Source organism: Podarcis raffonei, chromosome 6 (genome assembly GCF_027172205.1).
Source record: "Podarcis raffonei isolate rPodRaf1 chromosome 6, rPodRaf1.pri, whole genome shotgun sequence".
Lineage (NCBI taxonomy): Eukaryota > Metazoa > Chordata > Lepidosauria > Squamata > Lacertidae > Podarcis > Podarcis raffonei.
Genome location: NC_070607.1, coordinates 52,883,053 through 52,907,384, shown reverse-complemented (window position 1 = coordinate 52,907,384; position 24,332 = coordinate 52,883,053). Strand labels below are relative to the sequence as shown.

The following is a 24,332-nucleotide window of genomic DNA, read 5'->3' as shown; positions in this document are numbered from 1 at the left end:
AATAAGAAGCTGCAATTGGATCCACCTCATCAGCCCCTATCAGCAGAAGTCCTCCAAAGGGACTTGTGCAACTGGGCACTCTCCTCCCCATGTGCTCCCCCCACGTCCTCTAAAATTGGGGGAGGAGTGTCAGGAAAAATTCCACATGGGGAGACGGTACGGCGTATCATTCCACCTGACAAGCTGGATGCTTGCACAGATTGAATGATGAGAAGAGTGCAGCTTTTAATTCCACCACTTGTCCATAATGTTTTACCAGGCCATAATCTACACTGGTCTGTGTATTTATATATGCCTACAATCTCACTGGGTGAATGGGGGATTTTGTATTGCATTCAGCCTTCATTTGTGTAAATAGCTGTTTAAAAAAATAATTGTGTTTAACATCTGCTTTGTGACTGTGAAGTTATGACTGGTAGGATTTCAGGTCTGGCTTTCATACTTGGGAGTTAATTTGCTGAACCCAGTTTGGAAGCAATACTACTGTGTTCAGTCCAAACGTACTTTTCTTTTCCGAAGCTTACAGAACTGGCACTCCATGAAGTCATCAAGTAGCTTTCCCAATCCCCAAAGCAATTTGCACTGTTTTGTGAATGTGTTCTGTTTTAAACATTTAAAAACTGCCAGCTGCCCAAAGGGAAATCGCAATGCTCACAGCTGAGCTGGAGTTTTGACAGACAAATAAACCAGTGAATCTGGCAGATTGCAAAGGTGTGAGGGATAGGCTCACAGCTGTTCTTCATATGTTCTTCATTTACCCCTTCTCAAAATGGAAGCCATGTATATTTTGCAAAACGTATGTTTGTGTGGGTGTGTGAAATAAATAGAAATGTGTTTGGATAATAATACTTCAAAGTATGCAGTTACAAGTGTGACTGGTTGCATTGAGATGATCCTCTGTGGGCTTGACTACTTTCCTCCCCTCACAGATGTACATTAGTTTAATCAAGCCATATTTTGCAATTTATATGCAACTATAGAGTTTGAGTGAGCCATCCAAATTAGAATTTTAAACTAGTTTGATCCTGGTTTATTAAGGCTTGCTGAAACCATAGATTTTAGGCTGGATGTAATAGCAATCCATGGTTTGATTAGAACAGGGAGTAATGCAGAAGCTGTTCTCAAAAGGGGAAAAAGAAAGTGGGGAAGAAGAGAGCCCTCAAGCATATGATTTTTTCCTAATCCTCCAAACCATGGTTTGAATGCAGACAGTGTCATGGAATTTCACTGTTGGAATATCTGAATTTTACTGTTTGCTCCCTTTGACTAAAGTGGTGGTATGAGGGTTTATTCATATGTTTATGTTCACCTTGAACGATAAAACAGCCACTCTGACTAGCTAAAGTATGAACTCTGCTGCTTTGAATCAACTCTCAATCAACAGATCAAACAGTACTTATGGTCTTGGTATGGGGGAGTGACAAATAGGTGCCAGCAAAGAGAGAGATTAAGAATATGGATTCTTAGGTTTCAAGCAACCCAACTACTGGTATGTCTTTGCATAAATGGGCACAGGAATAAAGAAATAATTTGTGTCAAAAGCAGCATCCTTTTTCAGTAGACGTTGCCTTGAAAGGGCCGCCTCTCTTGTGAGAGCAAGAAGAGAAATACCTCTTCATGGAGGGTTCCTGCCAGATGTGTATTTTGTGAGTACTTCCAGTGGTGCCATTAGGGCTGAGTTTGAGGGTCCAAGTCAGGGCCAGGAAAGATAAGAGAGGTGGATGATGGGAGGTGGGCATATCTGGAGCTCAACAGCAGGCAGTTCATATGTGGAAAGGTGATGCTCTAGATATAGTGTTTTGAGCCATATAAAGCTTTGAAGCTCCAAACCAGCACTTTGAATTGCAGCTAGAAACAACTTGGCAGCTAGACATAACAAGTGCTGCTTTTACTATTTTTACTTCAAGTATATACTCTGATGTTTCTACAACAAAATGGTGCTAGTTCCCACGCAAATGCATTTAACTTCAAGGCATTTACTCCATTCACTCCTGTAATCACTATGGCACTATAAGTAAGTTTCAAATGTGAAACTGACCATGCTCAGAATTTATTTCTTCTAACCAGGGTGACAAACTCTGTTTGTTGTTGTTATGCTCTAGCACAGGGGCTCTTGAACTTCCTACCCTCAGGGCCCACTTGTGGGCCTGATTTTCAACCCTCTCCACTCACAAAAGTTTGTAATACTTAACAATAAATGCCTGAAAAGATAATGGGCTTTAAAAAAACCAACACTACAACAACCCACCAACTAAGGAATGCTGTGTTATTTTTTTGTGTAATTTCCAAAAGCAGGCTTCTAGTGATTGACAAGTGAAGATGCGCCCGCGCTCACTCTCTCTCGCAAGCACAGCCATTTTCTGCCGTGCTTTCTCATATTTCTTTCTATTGCAACCGCTCTTCGCGGAGGCAGCGCAGTTTTTAATACTTTTCTGCAAGTTCTTCAAAAGCACAACAGTTGCCGACGGAAGAGCTTGCGGGCACCGGCCGCCCCAAAGCATTTCGGTACTTGCAGTCCCCCCCTTCTTTTTTTTTTTTAAAGCTCCCTCTTAGCGAGCACTTCTCCTTTCCGAGCCGACAGCGCCACCTCCTGGAACTTGTAGTTCTTGAGGGCAGGAGGCGCGCCTTGAAGATGAGGCTGCTGCGCGGAAGGAGGCCTACAAACCCCGGGATGCACTGCGCGCCTTACGGCTAGAGGCGAGGCTGGCCCTCTTCGACTGCGGGAATCCGGCTCCTGCTGCTGCCGGCTAGGCAAGGTCTCCGAGCCAAGAATGAAGTGAAGGGAAGCAAGAAGTGGCCTAGACAGCGTCTCCCGCCAGGTGCGTAGTGGCTCTCGAAGACTCCCCCAAACCCCCGCTGCGCGCCCCTTTTTCTTCTTTCCAGCCGCGCCTGGTCTTGCTCTGCCATAACCGAAACTCTGCCTGAGCCGGCAACTCTCGCCACGGAGCGATCGATGATTTAACATAGTGGATCGATAAAGTGCTCTGCTGGAAGACTCCCGCGAGCGCCAAGCGCTGCGCTCGGAGATCGACTTGGGATCGAAGCCCCGAAGACACGCTTAATTATGGCCCCTTCCCGTGGGACGTTTCAGGTTATATAGGGCTTAAGGGAAAAGATCCTAAAGCGCAAAGTCGCCTTCCCTTTGGTGAAATGCGGCCAAGAGAAGGGAGCGCAATCCGGGGAATTCATCTCAAGCTGCCACATTGTGTTAGTGTGATTTAGGGATTTGTTTTGCTTGGCTTCTCCCCCACCCCCCACTTTTAATCTCTTACTATTTTGCAGCCGCCTTGCGTTTTTCCTTCCTCCGCCCCCCTCCCCAAAGAAACGGGGGGTGTACGCATACTAGTAAATATATGATTTTAAGGCAATCTTCTCTTGGCCTTTGACAGCTAATGCGACTTTATTCATTTGCATTAGCCGCAATCGGAACAGAGGTTGGGGACCTGTGGCCTTCCCGGTGCCATTGCACGACAGCTCCCGTAATCTCTGATTATGCTGTATCCAACAGCACGCATTGACCATCTCTGGATCTAGCCTGTCTTTACAGATATGTGCATATACTCTAGTCTCTCATATTGTCTCCGATTCTTCTAAAGTTAGTCATAACTACACCTTGTTAGTACAGGGCCATCATGCCTAGTAGTCGTCAGTGGCCTTCTGGTTCATTAATTTTCCTAGGCTTCTTTTGGAAGCCGTTCAAGTTAGTGGCTGATACTGCATTCTCTAGTTTAACTATGGACTGTGTGTAGTTCTTCATTTTGTTTCACTATTCAGCCCCATTGGATGTCCCTGGGTTATACTACTATTAAAAGAGGAATAAAATATTATTTCTCCAGACTCTTGAGTAATGTTATAATTTTGCTGTGTCCCTCCCCTTCTACTCAAAAGCTCTAAATGTTATAACCTTCCTTCATATGGAAGTTGCTCCACCCCCTTGTCATTTTGATTGTCCTTTTCTGAACCCTTTCCAGCTCTGCAGTATTTTTAAGATGCAGCAACCACAACTTGAATGTATAGCCTAAGATAAATTAAAACTCTGCTCCCTAAATTCCAAGAATGTAAAAAACTGCTGAATAGATGCCAGATCGTTTATTATTTTGAATCAGAAAAAAGCTTATTAGCTTATATTGATAAAAGCTTATATTGATACTAGTATGTGCTAGTGTGGACATTTCAGCGCTCCTTCATTCCCCCTCTGTTCCAGTTTTTTTGTTTGAATTGGTTTCCTTCCCTTGTTGCCAGCTTCTTATAAGGAAGTTTTGTGTAGGGGATTACATGAATACCCCTGGGAGGTAGGCACCTGACAGTCTTACTTGTGTGTAAGTCATTGCATGCATGAAGAAGCTGTGGTCTATTGTAGTTCCACAGCACAGCTAGCAAATCGTAGTTGTAGGACAGTTTCATGCTTCAGACTGAACACAGAAATCAGTGAACATTTGCAATGATATGCAGTGGTAATCCTGACACCTGCATTATGAAGTTTGCCATTGCTGTGTATTACCTAAAGCATCCTTGCTATAGACTGAAGAAATAAAGGCAGTAAATTTTTGCCGAGAAGCACAAGGGAAGTGCTATGCTCCCAAAGCTCTTGGGGATAAGGCAGGCTCAGTATGAACACAATGAATATATTTTCTGGGAGCTGGATGTTTACACATAAATTGAATGATAGATTCGCATATGTATTTTACAATCTGCTCAATCCTTATTTACAGGAAATTCTCAAATTATGGTATTTTAATCTAAGTATTTAGCCTTGAAGGTATACAGGAGTGAACCTTTTAATCAGATTACATGTTTCTTTCCAAGGGAGAATTGAGACATATAGATGGTCCATCCTAGGATAGGACTGTTTCCTAGTCCAGAAACATCTAATCTGAAACACTTGTCAAGCAAGCTGGCTTGTGCTCATATTTATAATATACATGTACTTTCTGAGAAAATTGGGTTAGGCTGCCTGAATCACTATTGAGCAGTGAGAGGCAATGAAGCACCTTTATCCAAATGCTGGGAAATAGACACAGTGAGAAGCATCCTAAAACAAAGTACATCTACTAAGAATACCCAGCTCCTGGCAGCCATCGATGAGATCGCACCTAAGCGCTCTCTGCGACCCTGCAGAAACCGGGCTCCCTGGTTTACCGAGGAGCTCTGGAAAATGAATTGGGACCTCAGACGGCTAGAGCGAGTATGGCGGGGTGCCTGTGACGGAGCCTCAAGAACATCTTATAGGGCTTTTATGAAAACCTACGAGATGGCGGTGAAGGCTGCTAAGAAGTCTTACTTCTCGGCCTCCATTGCATCCGCTAGCTCTCACCCAGCGCAATTATTTAGTATAATCAGGTCTTTAACGTCCCTTGAGGGACAGCCAAATTTAAATAACAATTTGACACACAGCTGTGAGGCATTTGCGAGCTTTTTTGCGGAGAAGGTCTTGTTGCTCCGCCATGACCTCCCTGCCAATTTGGATACAATAAAGGAACTGGAGGCCCCTCTACTGTCCTTGGGTCCAGTATTGGCCCACTTCGACCGGATATCCCCAGCCGATGTGGACAGACTTCTCCGAGCTGGAAAGCCCACCACCTGGGAAATGTAAAGAAAAGGAAGGTACTTTTTTTCACCTCTGGTGGACGTGCCCGAAGATTAAGGCATTCTGGGAAATGATTTATAATGAACTGAAAAAGGTATTTAAATATACTTTCCCCAAGAAACCAGAGGCCTTTCTCTTGGGTATTGTCGGCCAGGGGGTGTTAAAGACAGATACAATTTTTTTTATGTATGCTACAACAGCAGCTAGAATACTTATTGCAAAGTACTGGAAGACACAGGATCTACCCACACTGGAAGAATGGCAGATGAAGGTGATGGACTACATGGGTTTGGCAGAAATGACGAGCAGAATCCGAGACCAGGGGAGAGGAGCAGCGGAAGAGGAATGGAAGAAGTTTAAGGACTATTTAAAGAAATACTATAAAATTAATGACAGTTAGAATGATGTTGGGCTTAAAATAAATGGTTACTATTAGTAATGGTTAAGACGGAGAGAATAAGGATGATTAACATAAATTTATAATAAAATAAGGGAAGATTCGCTGAATAACTGTAAGAACTTGGAATACAGAAACGGGAAGCAAGAGGAAGTCGAGGAAGTAAGGTTTAAGAAATTAGGACATGAAATGGTACTTGTTTTTTGTTCTGTTAATGTTTGTTGTATGTTCTTTATGTTTTGTTTGTGTTAATATAAAAATTGTTTAATAAAAAATATTATAAAAAAAAAAAAAGAAAGCCCACCACCTGTCCTCTTGACCCGTGCCCGTCTTGGCTGATTAGAGCGTGTCCAGGCGAGGTGCGGGCCCTCCTGGGGGATATCATCAATTTGTCCCTTGGCACGGGGACATTCCCAGGGGAACTGAAGGAGGCAGTGGTGCGCCTGCTCTTAAAGAAAACATCATTAGATCCTTTAGATCTATCCAATTACCGCCCGGTTTCGAATCTTCCATTCCTGGGTAAGATGATTGAGAGAGCGGTTGCTGAACAGCTTGGTGGGTTTCTGGATGAAACATCGGCTCTGGATCCATTCCAGTCCGGCTTCCGCGCTGGTCATGGGACCAAGACGGCTCTGGTTGCCCTAACAGATGATCTTCGTAGACAGCTGGATCGAGGCGGGTCAGGGCTGCTGATTCTTCTAGATCTGTCAGCAGCTTTCGACATGGTCGATCACGAACTTCTGGACCACCGCCTTGCCGACGTGGGGATCCAGGGCACAGTCCTTCAATGGCTGCACTCGTTTCTCTCTGGTCGGGGACAGAGGGTGGCGCTTGGGGGGGGGGAATTGTCATCGCGCCACTCCTTGGTGTGTGGAGTACCTCAGGGTGCGATACTCTCCCCAATGCTTTTCAACATCTTTATGCGCCCCCTCGCCCAGCTTGTTCGGAGTTTTGGGCTGGGTTGCCATCAGTATGCCGATGACACCCAACTCTATCTGTTGATGGATGGCCATCCTGACTCAGCCCCAGACACACTGACCAGATGTTTGGAAGCTGTGGCTGGATGGTTATGTGGGAGCCAGTTGAAGCTAAATCCTTCGAAGACAGAGGTCCTGTGGCTGGGACGGGACGATATGGGATTGGGGGGGCAACTCCCATCTCTTGCGGGGGTGCAATTAGTGCCAGCACCGTCCGTTAAGAGTTTGGGTGTAATCTTCAATACCTCCCTTTCCATGGAGGCACAGATTGCAGCTATAACAAAGGCGGCATTTTTCCATCTCCGCCAAGCTAAGCAGTTGGCTCCTTGCCTCTCTCACCCTGACCTAGCCACTGTGATCCACGCGACGGTCACCTCCAGACTGGATTATTGTAACTCACTCTACGTGGGGCTGCCCTTGAGACTGACCCAGAAACTCCAGCGGGTGCAGAATGCTGCAGCGAGACTCCTTACGGGGTCTTCGCTGCGAGATCACATTCACCCGGTGCTATACCAGCTGCACTGGCTCCCGGTGGAGTACAGGATCAGGTTTAAGGTGCTGGTTTTAACCTTTAAAGCCCTATATGGCCTAGGACCCTCGTACCTACGGGACCGCCTCTCCTGGTATGCCCCACAGAGAAACGGTCTTCAAATAAAAACATCTTGAAGGTCCCAGGCCTCAGAGAAGTTAGGCTGGCCTCAACTAGAGCCAGGGCTTTTTCGGCTGTGGCTCCGATCTGGTGGAACACTCTGTCACAAGAGACCAGGGCCCTGCGGGACTTGACATCTTTCCGCAGGGCCTGCAAGACAGAGCTGTTCCACCAGGCCTTTGGCCAGGGCACAGCCTGACTCCCTCCCTCGGCAATCTTCGCGGAGCTCTGGCCCAATGGTTGCCAGCGGCTTGAATTAATTAATTTTATAATGAATGATTTTAGAGTGTTGTTTATGCTGTACTTTTGTACTGTTTTATTGTTGTTAGCCGCCCTGAGCCCGGCTTCGGCTGGGGAGGGCGGGATATAAATAAAATTTATTATTATTATTTATTATTCCCTTGAAGAAACCGGGAAGCAGAGCGCAGATCAAAGCTACTGGCCAGAAGCCAGGACCAGTCTGCGTCACTAACTTGCCACCGATTTTGTGGCAAAACCATCCAAAAATGAGGATGTCCATGTCTTCAACATGTGGTTGTCATTTCTTGCTGTCTGTATATTGTTGAAAACTCAAAATATTTACCATGGCCATTTTATTTCATCTTGGCAGTGAACACAAGGGAAGCTACTTTCCCTTTCTTGCTAATTCCACCTGGTGAACAAGTGTAAGAAAATGCATTCAAAGAAGATGGGAGGGAATGGTTTGAGGGCAGGGGGAAGCAGCAGTTTGAAGAGCAGACCCCCGGCTGCATTGCCATGCACTCCCTCCTGGGTTCTTGGGCAAGAGAGTCTGATTCAATTCAATAAGACACAAATCCCTAGCCTCAAGGGCAGTTAAAAACAGTGCCTATTTTCAGGGGGTACTCTAGGGTACACAATACCAGCACACCTCTCTCTCTCTCTCTCTCTCTCTCTCTCTCTCTCTCTCTCTCTGGGTTAAAAAGTGTGGCACTTACTGTAAGAACTTCACAGTGAGTACTGGCAACTATTTTTCCAGGGGAAAAAGCACTGGTAAAAACCATAAATGATTGTGAGGAATTGTGATATTGAGGGATATAAGTAAATACTGTAGGTTTGGTCATGGGTATCCCAACACTCCAGCATGGTTGAAAACAGATCCTTGAAGGAAATTCAAGAACTGAGACTTGGATTGGGTGTCATTGACCTGTGAGCACACGGCTTCTTGTCCTTGGAACTTCGCACAGAGAGATTGCCAGTAGGAGAGAGCTTTAGAATCTACCAAGTAAAAACATGATATTTTTAAAAAGTGGGTAGGCCTGTGGAATCACTCATAATGCTTGATTATATTTTTTTAAGGACTAGCCCTGTGGTGTGTTGGTCATCAGTGTGGCATGCAGTAGTACCTGCATAGCTTCTGAAGTCACACACACACACACACACACACCTCCCTTGCTGAGGGTGGTTACCTCCCTCGAGAAGTACACAGAGCTAAAGGAGGAAGTTGGAAGAGTGCCACTCTTTCCCACTTCTTTCAGTTCTATGTGCTTTTTTCAAGATTCAGACTAATTCTGCTGGTTCCAACTTTCACCCAGATTCCTTGGGAAAGCTAAGTTTGTATGTGGGTGCTTTCTCTCCCTCTCTGTCTGGGGTGAGGTTGGGATGAGAAAGAAGTGCCCAGAGAGGGAAAAATGGGGTGCCAGCACCCTCAAAGATCTACATGTGCCCGTGGACCTTAAAAACTTGGTGGGCCCTAAATGATTACAAGAGTATTGTCTTTACCATGAGGGTTTATTGCCTGGAAAGGTGTGCATTTGCGGCGTTTTGGTGGCAGTGACAGCACTGAAGCAAAAGACTCCTGCTATCAGGATTGAAACAGGCAAAAGATGGGCCTTGCTTGACCTGAGAGTGTCCCTTTAATGCTTTATAACTCTGCTAATCTTTAGGTCTTATCTTATCTTTGCACCTCTCCCTCCTATCAAGGACTTTCAGATGCTGTTGCCCAGAGGGCTTTAGCAGAGAGAGGCATTATAGGCCTTGTCCACAAAAGCATGTGCTGCTTGTTGAATCAGTGCCACCAAGGCTCCATCCTTCCTTGTTTTCCAGCTGCCAGTGCATACGTCTTAGCTGCAATATTACAGTCACACTTCCTGTTCTTCTGGCAGAGGAGCAAAGCCAAAGTCTGACACCTTGCTTGCCGGAGAGCTGAAGGCACAACCTGTCAGCATTGTGAGTGCAACCATTTGAACCCACCTCTGCGTTGTCTTGTCCCCACTGTGATGGATAAGGACCCTCAATTGCAGTTGCGTGTCTTTGACCTCAATTGCTGGTGAGTTTTTCCATGGCTTTATTTTTTTGTGTTTGTTTAAGGCAGGTGAGGGTTGGCTCTGATCTGCATGACTGCTGGCGAAGGTTCAGTCATGTTTTCTGATCAAGAGGTTGCTGAGTCTTCTGGGTTACGGCAAATGCATTCTTCCCCTGTTTGTTTCCCTGTTTGCAGAGAGGAAATGATGAAGCTCCCGTGTCTGGGGCTGTTTTTATGTAAATAAAACAGGGTATTGTAAATCTCTCTGTTCCTGCCCTTTTCCAACCCAACGATTAAGTGATTTGGCTGAACATGCATCTATGCTTAAATGGAGAGAGAGGGGAATCTTTTTCATGCTGAGGACAAACTTTGGGGGTGGGGCAGAGACTCAAGTGGGCAGGCCAGAGAAAAAAACAGATGGAACAATGCATGTGACCCTTAATTTTGTACAGTGTCCTACATTCTAGCCACACAAAAGTCAAAGGTTTTACACCGGCATGCGCGTGCTCGTTCTCTCTCTCTCTCTCTTTTCTTCATTCAGGTAAAAAAGAGACATTATCACTGTTCAGTGACACATTTCAGCCAGGCATATGTCCTTCCAATTCCAACACAGGCTCATGTATACAGTATAATTAGATGGTAAAATTATCAGGTGATGGAGTCTATCGTGCCATTTTTCAGGATGGGGGAGGGAGGCCATCTGTTTTATTTCTCTCCCATGTAAAACAAGTAAAACAAACAAAGCAGCTGCTAGCAAGTCATGGAGAAAAACTCCTTTCAGCTCATTCCTTTTTGCACTGGCGAATGTATAGTCCCTTGTTTTACCCCAGGAATCTTCCACCCCATTATGACCTCATTTGGGGGCATGCAACAGCCAGGCCTGACTCTGTCTGTGTCTGACCAGTTTTTCTTATAGTGCTGCTTGTACATAAATGCATTCAATGTTTCTTTGCATTTAATGTGCATATCTTTTCCTTAATGTGCAACAACAGCTGCTGTGAGAGGGCTGCTTGCCTCAGTGATGAGAGGGGATTTAACTGCTTCCTTCCCTACTGCACTCCTGATTAAAATTGCTCCTCCAGGTGTGCTTTTTGCATTGGGAGGAGTGCTTCCTGTGGCTCTCAGTATGAGAGCCTTCTTTACCAGGTGTAAGTAATGAAGGGCTAAGATTGAAATGAGCAGTGAGCCTAGTTGGAACCTGATGTTTCACTCAGTTTCCTTCCCTTTCTCTCCCTTCCAGGGCCATTCGCTACCTGAGCAAGGTACGGCAGCAGCGCATTGAATTGATTGGCAATGTCCTCAACCAGGAGGGATATGACTTGGCGCTCTTGCAGGAGGTGAGTACTTACATGTGTTATAGTGCATCTAGTATTGGGATAGGTTGTGGGCAAAGCATGGCAAGATCTTGAAGTGCTATATAAACATGATTAATCGGGGAGGAGGGATACTAGGGGAGGGGAGGGGTCAGCCCCCCCTTCCCACGCCTAGCTTCAACTTAGCCCACTGATTCAATTCCCACTTCTGTTCTTTGGTTTGCAGTCACTGTGACTACAACCTCTCTGCTTTTCCAGGTGTGGAGCGAGAGAGATTATTGGGAGCTGAAAAAGAAGCTGTGTGCCCGCTACCCTTCTTCCCACTATTTTAAAAGGTAAAAAGGAGCTTAAATAGTCCATGCCAATGGCTGAGCTCAATTAGTATAGGCTTGACTTCATAGATGTGCAATTTATATGATTTTTAGAGAGGACCCTCTCAGACACTGGTAGGAAATCATTTCCACTCTTTAGTTCCTTGAGAGCTCAGACAGGTTAGCATAAAAGGCCTTGGAATAAGTTGGGTCTTTAGCTGATCAAAAATAATATTTTCTTGGAAACAGGTGCCTTGTTGCTTGTGCAGCAGCCTCACCCCTTGTGACAGATAATTGTTCTTTAATTGCCCTTGTTCCCTTAGCAATCCTTGCCTTCCAGATGAGGTGCTGACTGAATAGCCCACAGGTCTATTTTTAAGGCTGTGTTTGTGAAACAGAGCCCATGGTTGCGCACTGGATCACTACATGGGCAGCATGGTGCAGGACACATGGGTTGGATGCATGTTGGCATATACCTGGTGTGAAACCAACCTGTGAAACCAACCTTCATCTGTAGGGGACACAGCTTGGAACACAGGGAATCTCAATAAAATTTTGTGACATTAGTTAATCTGAGTTTTACAGACTCACCTTGTACAGGACACTTGATTATAGATGGTTACCAAACCTTATGGTTGACTTCTTTGGCAGACACGGCATTAAACTCTTCTTAAATGTACATTTTGCTGGGCACCTGTGACTTGACCTTGCGTGCTGTTACAGAAGCTAATAATGGTGAGGCAGCATCCCTTTTCAGTCTTGACTCTGTCACGGTGTCAGAAGACTTCGCTTCGTCCCTAGAACCAGGAATAATTCCAAGGAGTCCCAAATGCCAGCCCTTTTCTGTAAATTCTAGCTATTGATTTCAAATGGAGGATGGGAGCAGCGAGGATTGGTGATGTCCCCCCCCCCTCTAGCTGACGCCTGTGGTGCCTGTGTCTTTCACAGTGGAGTGATTGGCAGTGGGCTCTGCATCTTCTCCAGATACCAAATCCTGGACACCTTCCTGTACCAATACTCTGTGAATGGCTACCCCTACATGGTGAGTGGGCAATGCCTTGCTTGGGGGTGGGGAACGTGCCAAAGAGCACCTTTCTTCTAAGGCTCTTTTCACTGTGACCAGCGTTGCCTACGTTTCTTCTACTGTCTTCCACTTTCTTCTCTCTACAGTTCCAGCACGGAGACTGGTTTGGTGGCAAATCGGTGGGGCTTGTAGTCCTGAAGATACAGGACATTGTTTTCAACATCTATGTGACTCATGTGAGCAGTTTTATTTATTTTGTTGTATTTTTTTTAATTTGTTACAAACTTATTCAACTCCTGGAGCAAGATTACAGAGATCATCTCTCTCTCTCTCTCTCTCTCTCTCTCTCTCTCTCTCTCTGTGTGTGTGTGTTTGTGTGTGTGTGTGTGTGTGTGTGTCTAGATGTGAGTAGGATTTACATGAGGAACACAGGATAGCACTTCAGATTTCCTTAGATTGCTGAATGAATCCTTTGATTACAGTCATACCTTGGTTTTCGAACAGCTTAGTTCTCGAAAGTTTTGGCTCCCGAACACCGCAAAACTGGAATTGACTGTTCCGGTTTGTGAACTATTTTTGGAAGCCGAACATCTGGCGGGGCTTCCGATTGGCTGCAGGAGCTTCCTGCAGCCAATCAGAAGGCGCGCTTTGGTTGTCGAATGTTTTGGAAGTCAAATAGACTTCCGGAATGGATTCCATTCGACTTCCAAGGTGCGACTGTACTGGCTTGGACTTCACAAGTGATACTTGTTGTTTTTACAGCCTATTTGCCAGCAGGGGGTGTCCATGAACAGCCAAGGCTTTTTATTTTCTTGGGTGGCACCTTCTTAAAAATGAACAAGACACACAACCTTTTAAAGAAGGATTTTTTGTGTGTTCTCTCAAATGTATGCATCATTAGAAAGCTGCTGTTCATTCTTATCCCAAGGTACAATAAATGCAAGCCACATTGCATAGATGAATAGAAGCTGCCTGTTAAAGGATTAAATGGTTAAAGGATTATGTATCAATTCTGTCATTTGTATTGATGTAAACCTCTAGAACGTATTTTGTATAACTAAGCATTTAGCTTTATCCTCAGCATATTGTCTCTTATTTTATTGCTATGGCTAGTAGGTAATGCAAATAAAATTTCTATGTAATGCCAGGGAAGCAGTGAGTGCATTCCCAAAGATCAATAAACTAACTTGTGCTTGTGGGACTATCTCTAAATTATCTTAGCACTGAGGAGGAATAGAAAGCCGGCACAATGAAATGGCTGAGAGAAACTCCCACAGGAGGCAGCCTTAATGAGCAGTATGATTTCACAAGCTTGGTACTAACACAGGAACATCAGTGTTGCCTAGTCCGCTGAAGCCCGAAAGCTACATGTGGAAATATTTTTGAGGTCTACTTACACTTGGCCATGCTGAGAGTTGTAGTGTAACAACATCTCAAGATCATTCCTTTGGTGAAGCCTGGGTTACATGATCGGAGGATATTATTCTGGGGCACCTTTTGGGAGATAGCAAACCCTGCCTACAGAAACAAGGGACTTCGCGGTAGTTCATCCATTCACACAATCAGCATTTTGGACACAACTGTGGTTGGTAATGCGAATAAGCTTTGGAATCACAAGCTCCCGTCTTCTTCTCTGGCATAGTCACAAAGAGGAGATAGAAGCTTTCACTTCTATTTTCAGCTAACTGTGGATCCTTGTTATTCAGTTACTTGGGCAAATACTGGTAAGTCTGAAATGTAGCAAGGATGGAGAACCTGCATCCCTCCCGATGCTGCTGAACTCCACCAGCCCTAGCCAGAATAGACAGTTTCTCTAAATCATTGTTAAGATTAACCACAGTTCCAGCGTTTGGGTTTAACAATAATGCATGGTTAGTTGAAAGTGGAAGCAGGAGCTTGTGATCTTGCTGGAGCAGAAGAAGAGTGCGCACACAAGCCCAAGATTTATACCAGTAATGCGAAACAGTAGTTTAGCGTCATATCTGTACCAGATGGTACTCTTTGCTGACAGTCTTGGATCATCCGTAGGTCCTTGTGTGTCTCTGAAACTGTGAAATCCCACTGTCTGTTATAGAATTCTTACCTTGTTGCTTTTGATCTTTGCCACAGGCTCCCCGATCAGCTTAAAGTGGGGCAGCAAGGCGAGTACATAGGCTGCTGCTTTGCGATTTCACATATCTTACTATACAAGTGTGAATTTCATGCGTGTCTTGTTTTCTTCCTCCCAAGCTCCATGCGGAGTACTGCCGGGAGAAGGATGCTTACTTGCCCCACCGAGTAGTTCAGGCCTGGGAACTTGCCCAGTTTATACAGTAAGTCATGGGGAGACTCCAGAAATCTTTATAATGAGGTTTGTGTGTGCACGCTTTGTCCCTCTCTCTGTTAGCTAGTTTCCCTCCTTGGCAGTAGTTCAGAGCTCTGACTTGGAACATACTCAGTCCATCTAATGCTAACTCTCCAGCGACAGAATGAATGGGGGGAGAGGGGGAGAGGATGCAGCCATGGTTTTGGGTGTGTAGTAGAATTCAAGTCTAACACGGCTTAGATCTCTCATGACAAAAAACATCCTTGTATCATTGAGGGCTGCTTGTTTCCTCTCAGTCTGTGGCATCTTCTCATCCTCCCAGACATACTTCGAAAGGAGCCGATGTGGTGCTGCTTGGTGGGGATCTGAACATGCACCCAGAAGACGTGGGCATCAGGCTGTTGCGAGGTTGGGCAGGGCTTCGGGACTCCTTCATTGCCGCAGAGAAGGTTGAGGTGAGTCTCCAGGTACCGCCCTATGAAATGGTCCAGAAAGGAGAGGTGTTTCTCCCTCCTTTGGTCACTCAGTACAGTCATACCTCTTGTTACGTTTGCTTCAGGTTAAATCTTTTCAGGTTGCGTCCTACGGCGACCCGGAAGTACCAGAAAGGGTTACTTCTGGGTTTCGCTGCTTGCGCATGCGCAGACTCTCAAAATGACATCACGCGCATGCGCAGAAGCGGCGAATTGTGACACGTGTAGACGTGGGTTGCGTTCTGCTCATGTTGTGAACGGGGTTCTGGAACGGATCCTGTTCGCAACCAGAGGTACCAGTGTAAGAGGAAAAGAAAGTTGCCCTTGGGGCCTGGAAACTATAACCTTACCTTTATTTGAGTCAGAATGTCAAGAGATAAAGCCTACAGTACGCAAATGTGCATTAGGTATTCCATCTGCTTTTGTCCCTGGCCCCCCCACTACTGGCATATGGCCCTTGAAACGTTGCCCAGGAGGGATTGCAGCCCTCAGGTTGAAAAAGTTCCCCCACCTCTGGTTTTTTTAGAACTGAGAATTCAGACTCTGGTCTTGCTCCTAGGGTGGTGAGGATGGCTCCACACTCTTGCCCACCAACTGCTTCACAAGCAAGAAAGAACTGCGGTGCTATCCCCAGGGGATTCGTATTGACTACATTCTGTATAAGGTATGTGCACGTTCAACACATAGAAAGCAGACTGTGACAGTACAGAGTTCAGAAAGCAGTTAAGCAATAAAGTCTGTCAAATATGGTTTGGCACTAGCCCCATGACAGGTCTGTCTCCTGTCAGTATCTTCAGTCTGGAATGTCTTCTTTGTCCAATAGTCTCCAAAACTATGTGCTCACAGACTGGTATGGCCTCAGGCAACCTCTTGGCACTGGCTTGAACTCACTTGCTTGATTTCCTGCTGTTGTTGTCTTTGGGCATGTTCTCTGTAACAGCTGGGACTGGCTTTTCAAGATATGAGGATAAGACTTAAAGCTTTAGAGCCAAAATGAGCAAAGCACTAAGCACACTTCTGCAAGACCTTGCTGCATTTGGGGAGTTAGATTAGCTTGCACTGCTTGATCACTTCCTGAACTCTGTAAACATGTGGGCACTAGTTGGACCACAGCTGTTGCTCCTTCCTATTCTAACACAGGGGTGTGGAAAGTTGCCCAGGATACCCAGCCTTTCCTGTAAGAGGGGAACTACAGTTGTAACTAATTCCTCGGTTTGAGGTGGACGTTTGTGAGAACCGTGGCCCTATGTTGGTTTTTGGGAGAATTCAGAAGAGGGTAGCAAATATGGTTAAAGGTCACATCACTGAGAAAAGGTGAAAAGAACTGAGCACATCTATTACCCATGAGAAAATCAGATTGACGTTGAGCCTGAAAATAATCTTCAGTCTGTATCAAAATCTTACCCCAAAGCTGATGGCAAGAATGCACCTGTTGCCAAACACTGCAGATGTAGGGCAATGGATTTTAAATGGCAAAAGTTTAGATTTAAGATGCATTTGTTGAAAGAACAAGCCATGGGAGCAAGTTGCCCAAGGACATTGCTGAATAGCTTTCCTTGGAGTTGCATAGTCAAATAAGCACATGATAGAACAGACATAGGAATTCTTAGCTGATCCTTGAGGACACTTCCAAATTATGTCTGCCATTCAAAGAGGACTCTAATAAGATAGTTCCCCACCCTCTTCACCTGTAGTCCACAGCCTAGAATTTCTGGGAGCCTTACTTATTTAAAACACATGTGCATAATAAGCACCTTGCTCTCCTGCTTAACTTCCCTTCTTGTAGGGTTTGTCTCACTATGAAGTAAAATGCAACCGCCATGAGACAACTACTGGAACAGCTCCCAACAAGGACATACCTTATTCCGACCATGAAGCTGTCATAGCCACACTCTCTGTGAACAAGAGAGGGTTAGGCAAAGGCCTAAACCATCCTAGAGTTGGTGAGTACCCCAGTTTCATTGTTTTGGCACAGGAAGGAGCAAGTACGCATGCCTTTGGGAAGTGGGGAGGGATGGCAAAGCCTGCCTGGTCCATCCCCAGTGGTGCTCCTTCAAGGCCTGTTATCGCCCATTAACCTCCCTGGAGAGAAGAGTGTGGCTTTTGTGCTGGGGCCCTGGTTTCACTGCAGGCATGCACTACCATAGTCATGAAGCCAGTATCTCTGCATAAAGTAGCAGTCTTGGCCTGCCTCTCCAGACCAGCGAGTGGGCTTGGACACAAATGTGTTAGGACTTTTATCGCCTCAGTGCACACTGGTTGAGCCCTGCTGCCGTCTGTCTTCCTAGAACCGGTACTGGTGGACGTCTTGAACGAAGCCCGTATGGAGGTGCGGGTAGGGCTGCACGCGGCCGAGCGGCAGCAGTACTCCTGCGGCCGCATGGCCGTCCTGGCCATGCTGCTGCTGCTCATGCAGGCGACCATGGGCCTGAGCTCCATGTTTGGCGAAGCCCTCCTGCAGCCCTTCCCCAAGTTCTCCTTCTCGCTGCTCAGCCTGCTGGGGGTGTTGGTGTTGCTCATCTCGGCTGTGCTCTACCTCTTCCACACCATCGAGGTCAAGGTGCTCCAGGGGACAGAGGAGCAGATGCGGGTGGGGCTGCAGACACTCCAGGACAAGCTGAGCTCTCGGTGAGGCCTGTCGCTTGCCGGAACTCCAACAGGGACCAAGAGACTGTGCTGAAAGCTTTTCCGGGAGCCGTAAGTTCCTCTGTGCCGCCATGTTCTAAGGGTTAGCCGTTTTTTAAGCACGTGGCAGTGATTGCCGTAGAAGTTTTTTATTATTATTTTTAGCTTAATTCTAGGGCAATAAAACTTTCTACGAATAGTTCTGACCTTCTGCTGAAGGGATTCTAGCACAAGTACGATTCGTGCAGAAGGGAATTTTGAAACGAAAGCAGTTCAACTGCATGCGGTTCAGCTTGTGGCTGTTTAGAAACCAGCATTTATCAAACCAAACCACGCTGTTCCGACCGAGTCGGGTGGCTGAATTAGTACTGTAAAAGCCTGGTGTTAAGCAGACCAGTTAAAATGTGTATAGCGTTTCTAGTTTATACAAAGTTCCTATTTGAATTGAAAACAGAATAAATCAGTCTTAAAATACAACAGAGCAGAAAGTAGCATTTACTGGTGAAATTCTTTTTCTTGAAACCCTCTTTATTAATTGCTTGCTTAGCACTTGAATGTACCAAAATTCTTTCACTGACATCATACTTCCTGCAGTTCTTGTGAAGTAGATCACTGTTGTTTGCATTTCTTTGGAGGTGGGGGGGGGGAGTGATGCCAAAGGGTTTGCCGCAGTCCAGCCAGCAAGCTTAAGGCTGGCGTGGCTTCTGAATAAGTCAAATGAAGCTGCCTCCTAACAAGTCAAACCATTGAACCTTGCAGGCCTCCAGGGTCTCAGGCAGGGGACCTTTTCCCAGCTGTCTTGCCTAAGATCCTGGGAATCTGCAGATGCCAGTCTCAGCCTGCAGCCTGCATGCAAAAGACATGTTACGCCACTAAGCATTTTTGGCTCTCAGCTGAGGAGCTAGCCTTAAGCACAGTTCTTAGTAGCCTATTATGTAATTGTGAGTCTTTTTTAAAAATATCTTAAATACTCTTCTTCTGTTGGAAAAGCCCTCCTTTGACACCAGAGGCAACCTGTAGAGCTGGGATTAGCAGTCTTCAGGCTGAATTTCACCCTTTTAGCAGCTTAAAACATCTTGGGAGAGATCGAGACCTATATGCAAATGAGACCAGGAATCCTACTTTTGGTATGTAGATATATTTTTCTTACCATGGATGACCCCCATCCTACCACCCCTGCCCCTCTTCGTTGTGCCAAGCTGGCAAAAAGTACTTCTCATCTAGCAGGCAGAAATGTGTTTGGTGTGTTACTGAAGACGTAGTTGTCAACCATGGTTACATTGAGAACATTGTGAGAGGCAGCATGTAGATAGCCCAGATAGCAGACGGGTCTGTGAAAGCATGTAGGTAATCATGTCCAGCCTAGAACAGCATCTTTTTGATGCATGTGAGTGTTTGTTTATAAGCTTAATCGGTAGCCTACTCTTCCTCAAAGGGTTCAGAGCAGCTTTCATCAAGGTTTCTCCCATCTGGGCACATTACCTGCGTATCTTTCATTATGTGCCCTTCCTTGCCATTCTCATTTAGTGAGAGAAAGGCAGGCATCACAGTTGTCTTCTCAAAAAGTTTAGTAGAGCCCAATAAAACTTCAGAAGATACCTGTGGGATTTTTTTTTTCTTGTGTTAAATTAGCTTGGATGAGAAAAGGCAGGACAACACTTCCAGCTCACTCCATGCATCTTTATTGAAAGAGGAGCACACAGCCCGTAAAAAGAGCCGTGGCTTAACAGCAGTTCAGGCATGGCAACCTTCTGATTCTAACAGGTAGCCATCTCCTCAGCCGCAGAGGTCTGACCCTTGTTCTGTAAAGAGGCTTGCTGCAGGAGCAGTTTATGGTGATGAAAAAGCGCCCCTAATTCTTCTCTAGTGGCTGTTCTTTTATTGCTTTGGGATACTATATTCAGACCACACCTGTGTGGTTTTATAGCTGGCAATCCATTACACATGTAAGTAGAGTGTGAGTGGCAAAGATACCTATCCAGATACTGTGTGACAGGATCACACTTCTCCGGTGGCCGTGCTGTTTTTTTATTATAATTCCTGGCAGGCTGCATGCAGCCTTGCTCATTTAACTGACAGGTCTGTGCCCCCTCCCTAGTAATACCCTGTAAACTGTTTATATTAGATAGGCCTTGCTGGTGTTGTTGGGACTCCCAACTCCCTTCAGATCCAGCCAATGATCAGGGATTATAGGAGTTGTAGTCCCAACAACAGTGGGTGGGAGGCACAGGTTCCCTACACCTGGTTTGTATATTATATTATTTAGCATTTATGCCCCTCCAAATGTCTCATGCTAGTTTGGGAGTGGGAGGTGCAAGTAATATTGCTCTGCTGGAGCTTGGGTGAAGGCAGAAATGCTCACTTGCACACCAGCAGCCCCCTACTACCCAAGTGGCAAACACTGCAGCTGCCTGAAGTGGCATGAAAGAGGAGCTGTCCTGGTAAGCGAGGCCTTTTTCATAGGGGAGAATGCAGGCAGCTATAGATAGTTACATGTGCACTATTGTCTCCCTGTAGCCAGTAAAAAGAAGAATTTGGAGGACAACCTTAAGACACGCTATAATGAAATCACTTATTGGCAAAAAGAATAAAATAAAAAACGGCCATGTTTCCAGCCTTGCTACTTAAAAACACTTGCATCAAGGTCAGGCTTGTTCTCCTTACACCTAATAGCAGCTACCAAACACAAACCTGCAGGGCGGTGGGGAGGGCAAGGGACTCAATCCCAGGCAGCTGACCTAGGCTGCTAATGAAGGAACTCACTGAAGTGCCTGATGCTGATAGCACAGAGCTGCAGCCAGCACCTTGGCCTTCATTATTGCTGGGGTGCCTCGGACAGATCTTTGCTGAAGATCACAGTCCTCTGCAGATACGTGTTAAAATGGAACTTGTGTTAAAATGTAGCTTCTGCACAGAGACAAAAGCTTCAATATAGCCAACTCTCAAATCTTCCCAAGGTCCCCAAATGCTGGTGCTTGCTCGTAAAGCTCACTGAGACGCTTCTTCTCCTGCATCTCAATTAGGGCACTGCGCTGGTTCACAACCTCCAGCAGCTGGGACAGGATCTCCTTCTCTTTCAGCTGGTCTTCTAGGGTTTTTGAAGTCTCTTTAAAAAACACACACACACACAAAATGCGGCTCAAAGTCAGTCACTATTATGGCATAGAAAACAGGGAGCCTGCGGTCATCCAGATATTACACGACTGCATCTCAAATTATCCCTACCCATTGGCCAGGAATCGTAGTCCCAACAATCTGGAGAGTCACAGGCTCCCCACCCCTGCTGTGAATGAAATCTCTGTTTAGCGTCTGTATATTTAATTCTTCTCAGCAGTTAAGTGAAATCAGGCAGACAGCTTGTCTCCATTATTACATTCCCAGAATTGCATTCTGTTTAGGACAAATTAATCCACATACCCCATCTTCTCCATCACCAGTGTGTATTTAGAAACATTCTATACACACAATGAAAATATCTAACCCTAACAACAGATCATGAGAACAAAGGAGCTGGTTCAAAGTTTGAATAATTAATCCATGCTAAATTAGCAGGGGGTGGGCAGGAATCGCATGCACTGCTTTCTGCAATGGTACGCAGGTTTTCTGTTAGAAGCAGGTACATAGAAGATGTCAGAGTTCATTTACTTGGATAACTGACTAACGGGCTCTAACTAGAATACAGCAGACATAACTGAGTGCATAAAACAATTCTGCTTGATGCAAGAGACTTGGGTTCCTTTGCTTAAAGCCCAAGAGAATCAGATATAGGAAATGGCAGGGTAGCAAGCTTCTGTTTCATGTATCCATCCTAAATGGCCTTTCCCTCCCCTCATTCAATCAATTAATTTACAGTAATCAATTCTGTGAATGAATAAAAATATGCTCCAACTTAACTGGGCAGCAGTTACAAAAAATAGCTTGGCAAGCATTTCTTGGGTTTCTCTACATTTCCTAGTATAAACCTGGACTGCTTATACTCTCTCTTACCGTCCATATTATCGTATTGGCGCAGCTCATGATCCAGTTGGCACTGCTGTTCCTCTAGTTTCAGCTCTTGCACCCTATGGGGTAAAAAATAACAACTGAGAACTTTGGTCATTTATAATTGAGCAGCTCATGATAGTATACAAGATCCACTCTTGAGAAGTCTTCCAATTGATTCTCCCTTTGTTAGTAACAGTCCTCTGTATACTGTCAGCTCAAATATCCATATACTTTAAGCCTCATTAAGAACAGACTATTGGGCATGAGTTAAAGTAGTAATGAATAAGGCATGTCTAACTGGAGCTTCCCAGGGAAAGGTCCTGTTCTCCCTGAGATAGCCAATACTTCTGCAGTTTACAGAGGCCTTTCTATCTACAGAACATTACCAGGGGAGTAGTTCTTCTATATACACATGGCAGACTTTCAACATAAGGTCTGGTCCAGTGCCAACTTTGCATGGGTTCATTCTCAGAATTCCCACTGCTGGTCTGCATCAGCCTCCCAGATGTTGCTGGACTCAAGCTCCCATCAGCTCCAGCTCATGTAGCCAGTGGACAGGGATGATGGGAGCTGTAGTCCAATGAAAGGCTGGTGTATGTCACATTCTGCCAGCTGTATGTGTTTTGTTTCAAATGAGCTAGCTGTTTAAAACCAAGCAAGGAAAGGGGACAAAATGACTTTTTAAAATGGCTTAGGGGACTAAGATCTGCTACTAAGTTCAAGAGCAACTCTAAGCCCCTTAACCTCCCTTCCCCACCCCTGATTGGCACAGTAGTTCTATTCATGCTGTCTGTGTGACACATCATCTTCCATCACTCTGAATATGAACTACTTGTTAAAGGCATTCAAGGTAGCGCAGGAACCAGAAGAATGCAACTGGGGCATCAAGAAAAACTGAGCACTACATGTGATAGTACAGGAAGGAGCAGTGCTGTACCAACTCCCCTGTGATCAAAACTGACATGGGTACCAGGTCTCAAAACTATGAGAGGCATGGTCTCTTACGCAATCATGAGGTCAGACTCCTCGCACATCAGGCTGTTCTTCTTTTGGACCAGGGAAAGCAGCTGGTTCATCCATTGTTTTAGTTCAGCGTCTGTTCCTGGAGGATAAAGGAGGGAAGAAGTTATCCCGGGAGTACAGCTGCCATTGCATGTATTATCCATAGGCTGCAGCCTCACCCCCGTCTCTCTTGGCGGAAGCCCAGGCTCTTACCTCTCTCTTCCCGCAGAGATCGCTCCAGCTCTATGCCCTGTTGTTCAAGCTCTCGGAAAGTCACTTCAATCTCTTCCAGCCTCCTCTGGATTGACTGGAATGTCCAAGCAATAAAGAGTTGGTCAAATGAAGAAAGCATTTCAAAGTGTAAGGAAGAGGAACCCAAGCACGGGTGGATAGCTTCCCAGAATAGCTGGCAGGAACTCTTATAGGGTAGTAGTACATTTTTGGCAAAACCTGGCAGTGCTTATGATTGTCTGTGAAGCAAAAAATGCCCGCGTGTTACATCATTAAAAATCTAAGGGCATGATCCAATCCCTCCTGCACCTGAAACTGTGGATGTACAGGCTACTTAAGACTAAGTGTAATTTAGTCATTTTACAGTCTCTTGAATATTTCTGCCATTAACTTTATATGTGCGTACCATTTGCAACAGTTTAGAACCTATCAACTGTTGTGAAATAACTCACAAAGGATTTATAACTATCACCAGCCCTCATCACGTTCATACAGTTCTATAAATTAAATTTTGAAATACTTTATACCATTAGTTGAATGAGCAAAATAGTCAACCTAGGTGTTTCGGCACAGGAAGCAGCACACCATTTCCACGTAACCCAAACATCCTGCACCTGTGAGCTTCAACTGTATATATACACTGTACACAGTAGTTATATACAGCCTTCCAGAAGCAGGTCTGCTTGAGATGTTTTATTATTTAAAAGCATTTCTAAACTGCTACCCTATTTTAACATCTCCAAGCGGTATGAAAAAATACAACATAAAAACCAGTGAAACAGTATAAAAATTAATTAAGTAAGAACCTGGTCCAATCGTCTGGCGCTGGGACGCATGGGAGTTATCCTCCCAATGTTCTGAAGTGCATCACATTCCAGTTTCAGGAAGCCTAACCTACTTATATGGGGTGGGACATTAGCAGTGGGAGCAACTAGGATACAAGAGGAAAAGTGGGGGAAGCTAAGTGAGAGTTTACATCTAAATTAACAGGAAGAGGGCTCCAAAGTGGAGAAAATATGTGGTGCATGGGTGATACTAAAGCCAGGAACTGGTACTATCAAGCCAGTGGAAATGGGCTATTTCACATTAGAAGTGAACACTGTTTTTTAGTCATTCGTTCATTTGTTACAATCCAGCTTGGAAGGGTATATATATATATCCTAAAGGGCAGATTAGAAGTCCATTAAATAA

At 45.2% G+C, this 24,332-nt stretch overlaps 2 protein-coding genes across 9 annotated transcripts in view; one reads left to right on the top strand and one right to left on the bottom strand.

Annotated features, from left to right (window-relative positions):
* The first annotated feature begins 2,670 nt into the window (after window positions 1-2,670).
* SMPD2 (sphingomyelin phosphodiesterase 2) lies at window positions 2,671-18,401 on the top strand. Of its 6 annotated transcripts, none has more exons than XM_053392904.1 (11): window positions 2,674-2,819; window positions 9,734-9,897; window positions 11,114-11,210; window positions 11,445-11,521; window positions 12,446-12,539; window positions 12,668-12,757; window positions 14,751-14,833; window positions 15,149-15,281; window positions 15,859-15,963; window positions 17,086-17,242; window positions 17,588-18,401. In XM_053392904.1, the coding sequence occupies exons 2-11, from the start codon at window positions 9,848-9,850 to the stop codon at window positions 17,929-17,931; spliced, it is 1,230 nt and encodes a 409-aa protein (XP_053248879.1). In that variant the 5' UTR covers window positions 2,674-2,819; window positions 9,734-9,847; the 3' UTR covers window positions 17,932-18,401. The 6 variants fall into 6 exon arrangements, with proteins under 6 accessions (XP_053248885.1, XP_053248879.1, XP_053248880.1 ...); XM_053392905.1 differs by having other exon boundaries at window positions 9,675-9,897; XM_053392908.1 differs by lacking the exon at window positions 2,674-2,819 and adding an exon at window positions 2,945-3,091.
* A 1,189-nt stretch (window positions 18,402-19,590) lies between these two features.
* MICAL1 (microtubule associated monooxygenase, calponin and LIM domain containing 1) overlaps window positions 19,591-24,332 on the bottom strand; it is a 44,768-nt gene continuing 40,026 nt past the window's right edge. For all 3 annotated transcript variants that reach the window (XM_053392902.1, XM_053392901.1, XM_053392903.1), the window contains exons 21-24: window positions 23,124-23,217; window positions 22,914-23,010; window positions 21,912-21,985; window positions 19,591-21,030 (exon numbers count right to left, since the gene is read on the bottom strand). In XM_053392902.1, the coding sequence (XP_053248877.1) occupies window positions 20,867-21,030; window positions 21,912-21,985; window positions 22,914-23,010; window positions 23,124-23,217 (429 nt within the window). In that variant the 3' untranslated portion in view covers window positions 19,591-20,866. The remainder of the gene's footprint in view (window positions 21,031-21,911; window positions 21,986-22,913; window positions 23,011-23,123; window positions 23,218-24,332) is intronic.

Excerpts from the sequence above, each read along its gene's own strand:
- SMPD2 (XM_053392904.1), top strand. The coding sequence starts at position 9,848 with ATGGATAAGGACCCTCAATTGCAGTTGCGTGTCTTTGACCTCAATTGC. Across the intron at positions 14,834-15,148 it reads GAACTTGCCCAGTTTATACA|ACATACTTCGAAAGGAGCCG; the intron begins GTAAGTCATGGG and ends TCATCCTCCCAG. Across the intron at positions 15,964-17,085 it reads TTGACTACATTCTGTATAAG|GGTTTGTCTCACTATGAAGT; the intron begins GTATGTGCACGT and ends CCCTTCTTGTAG.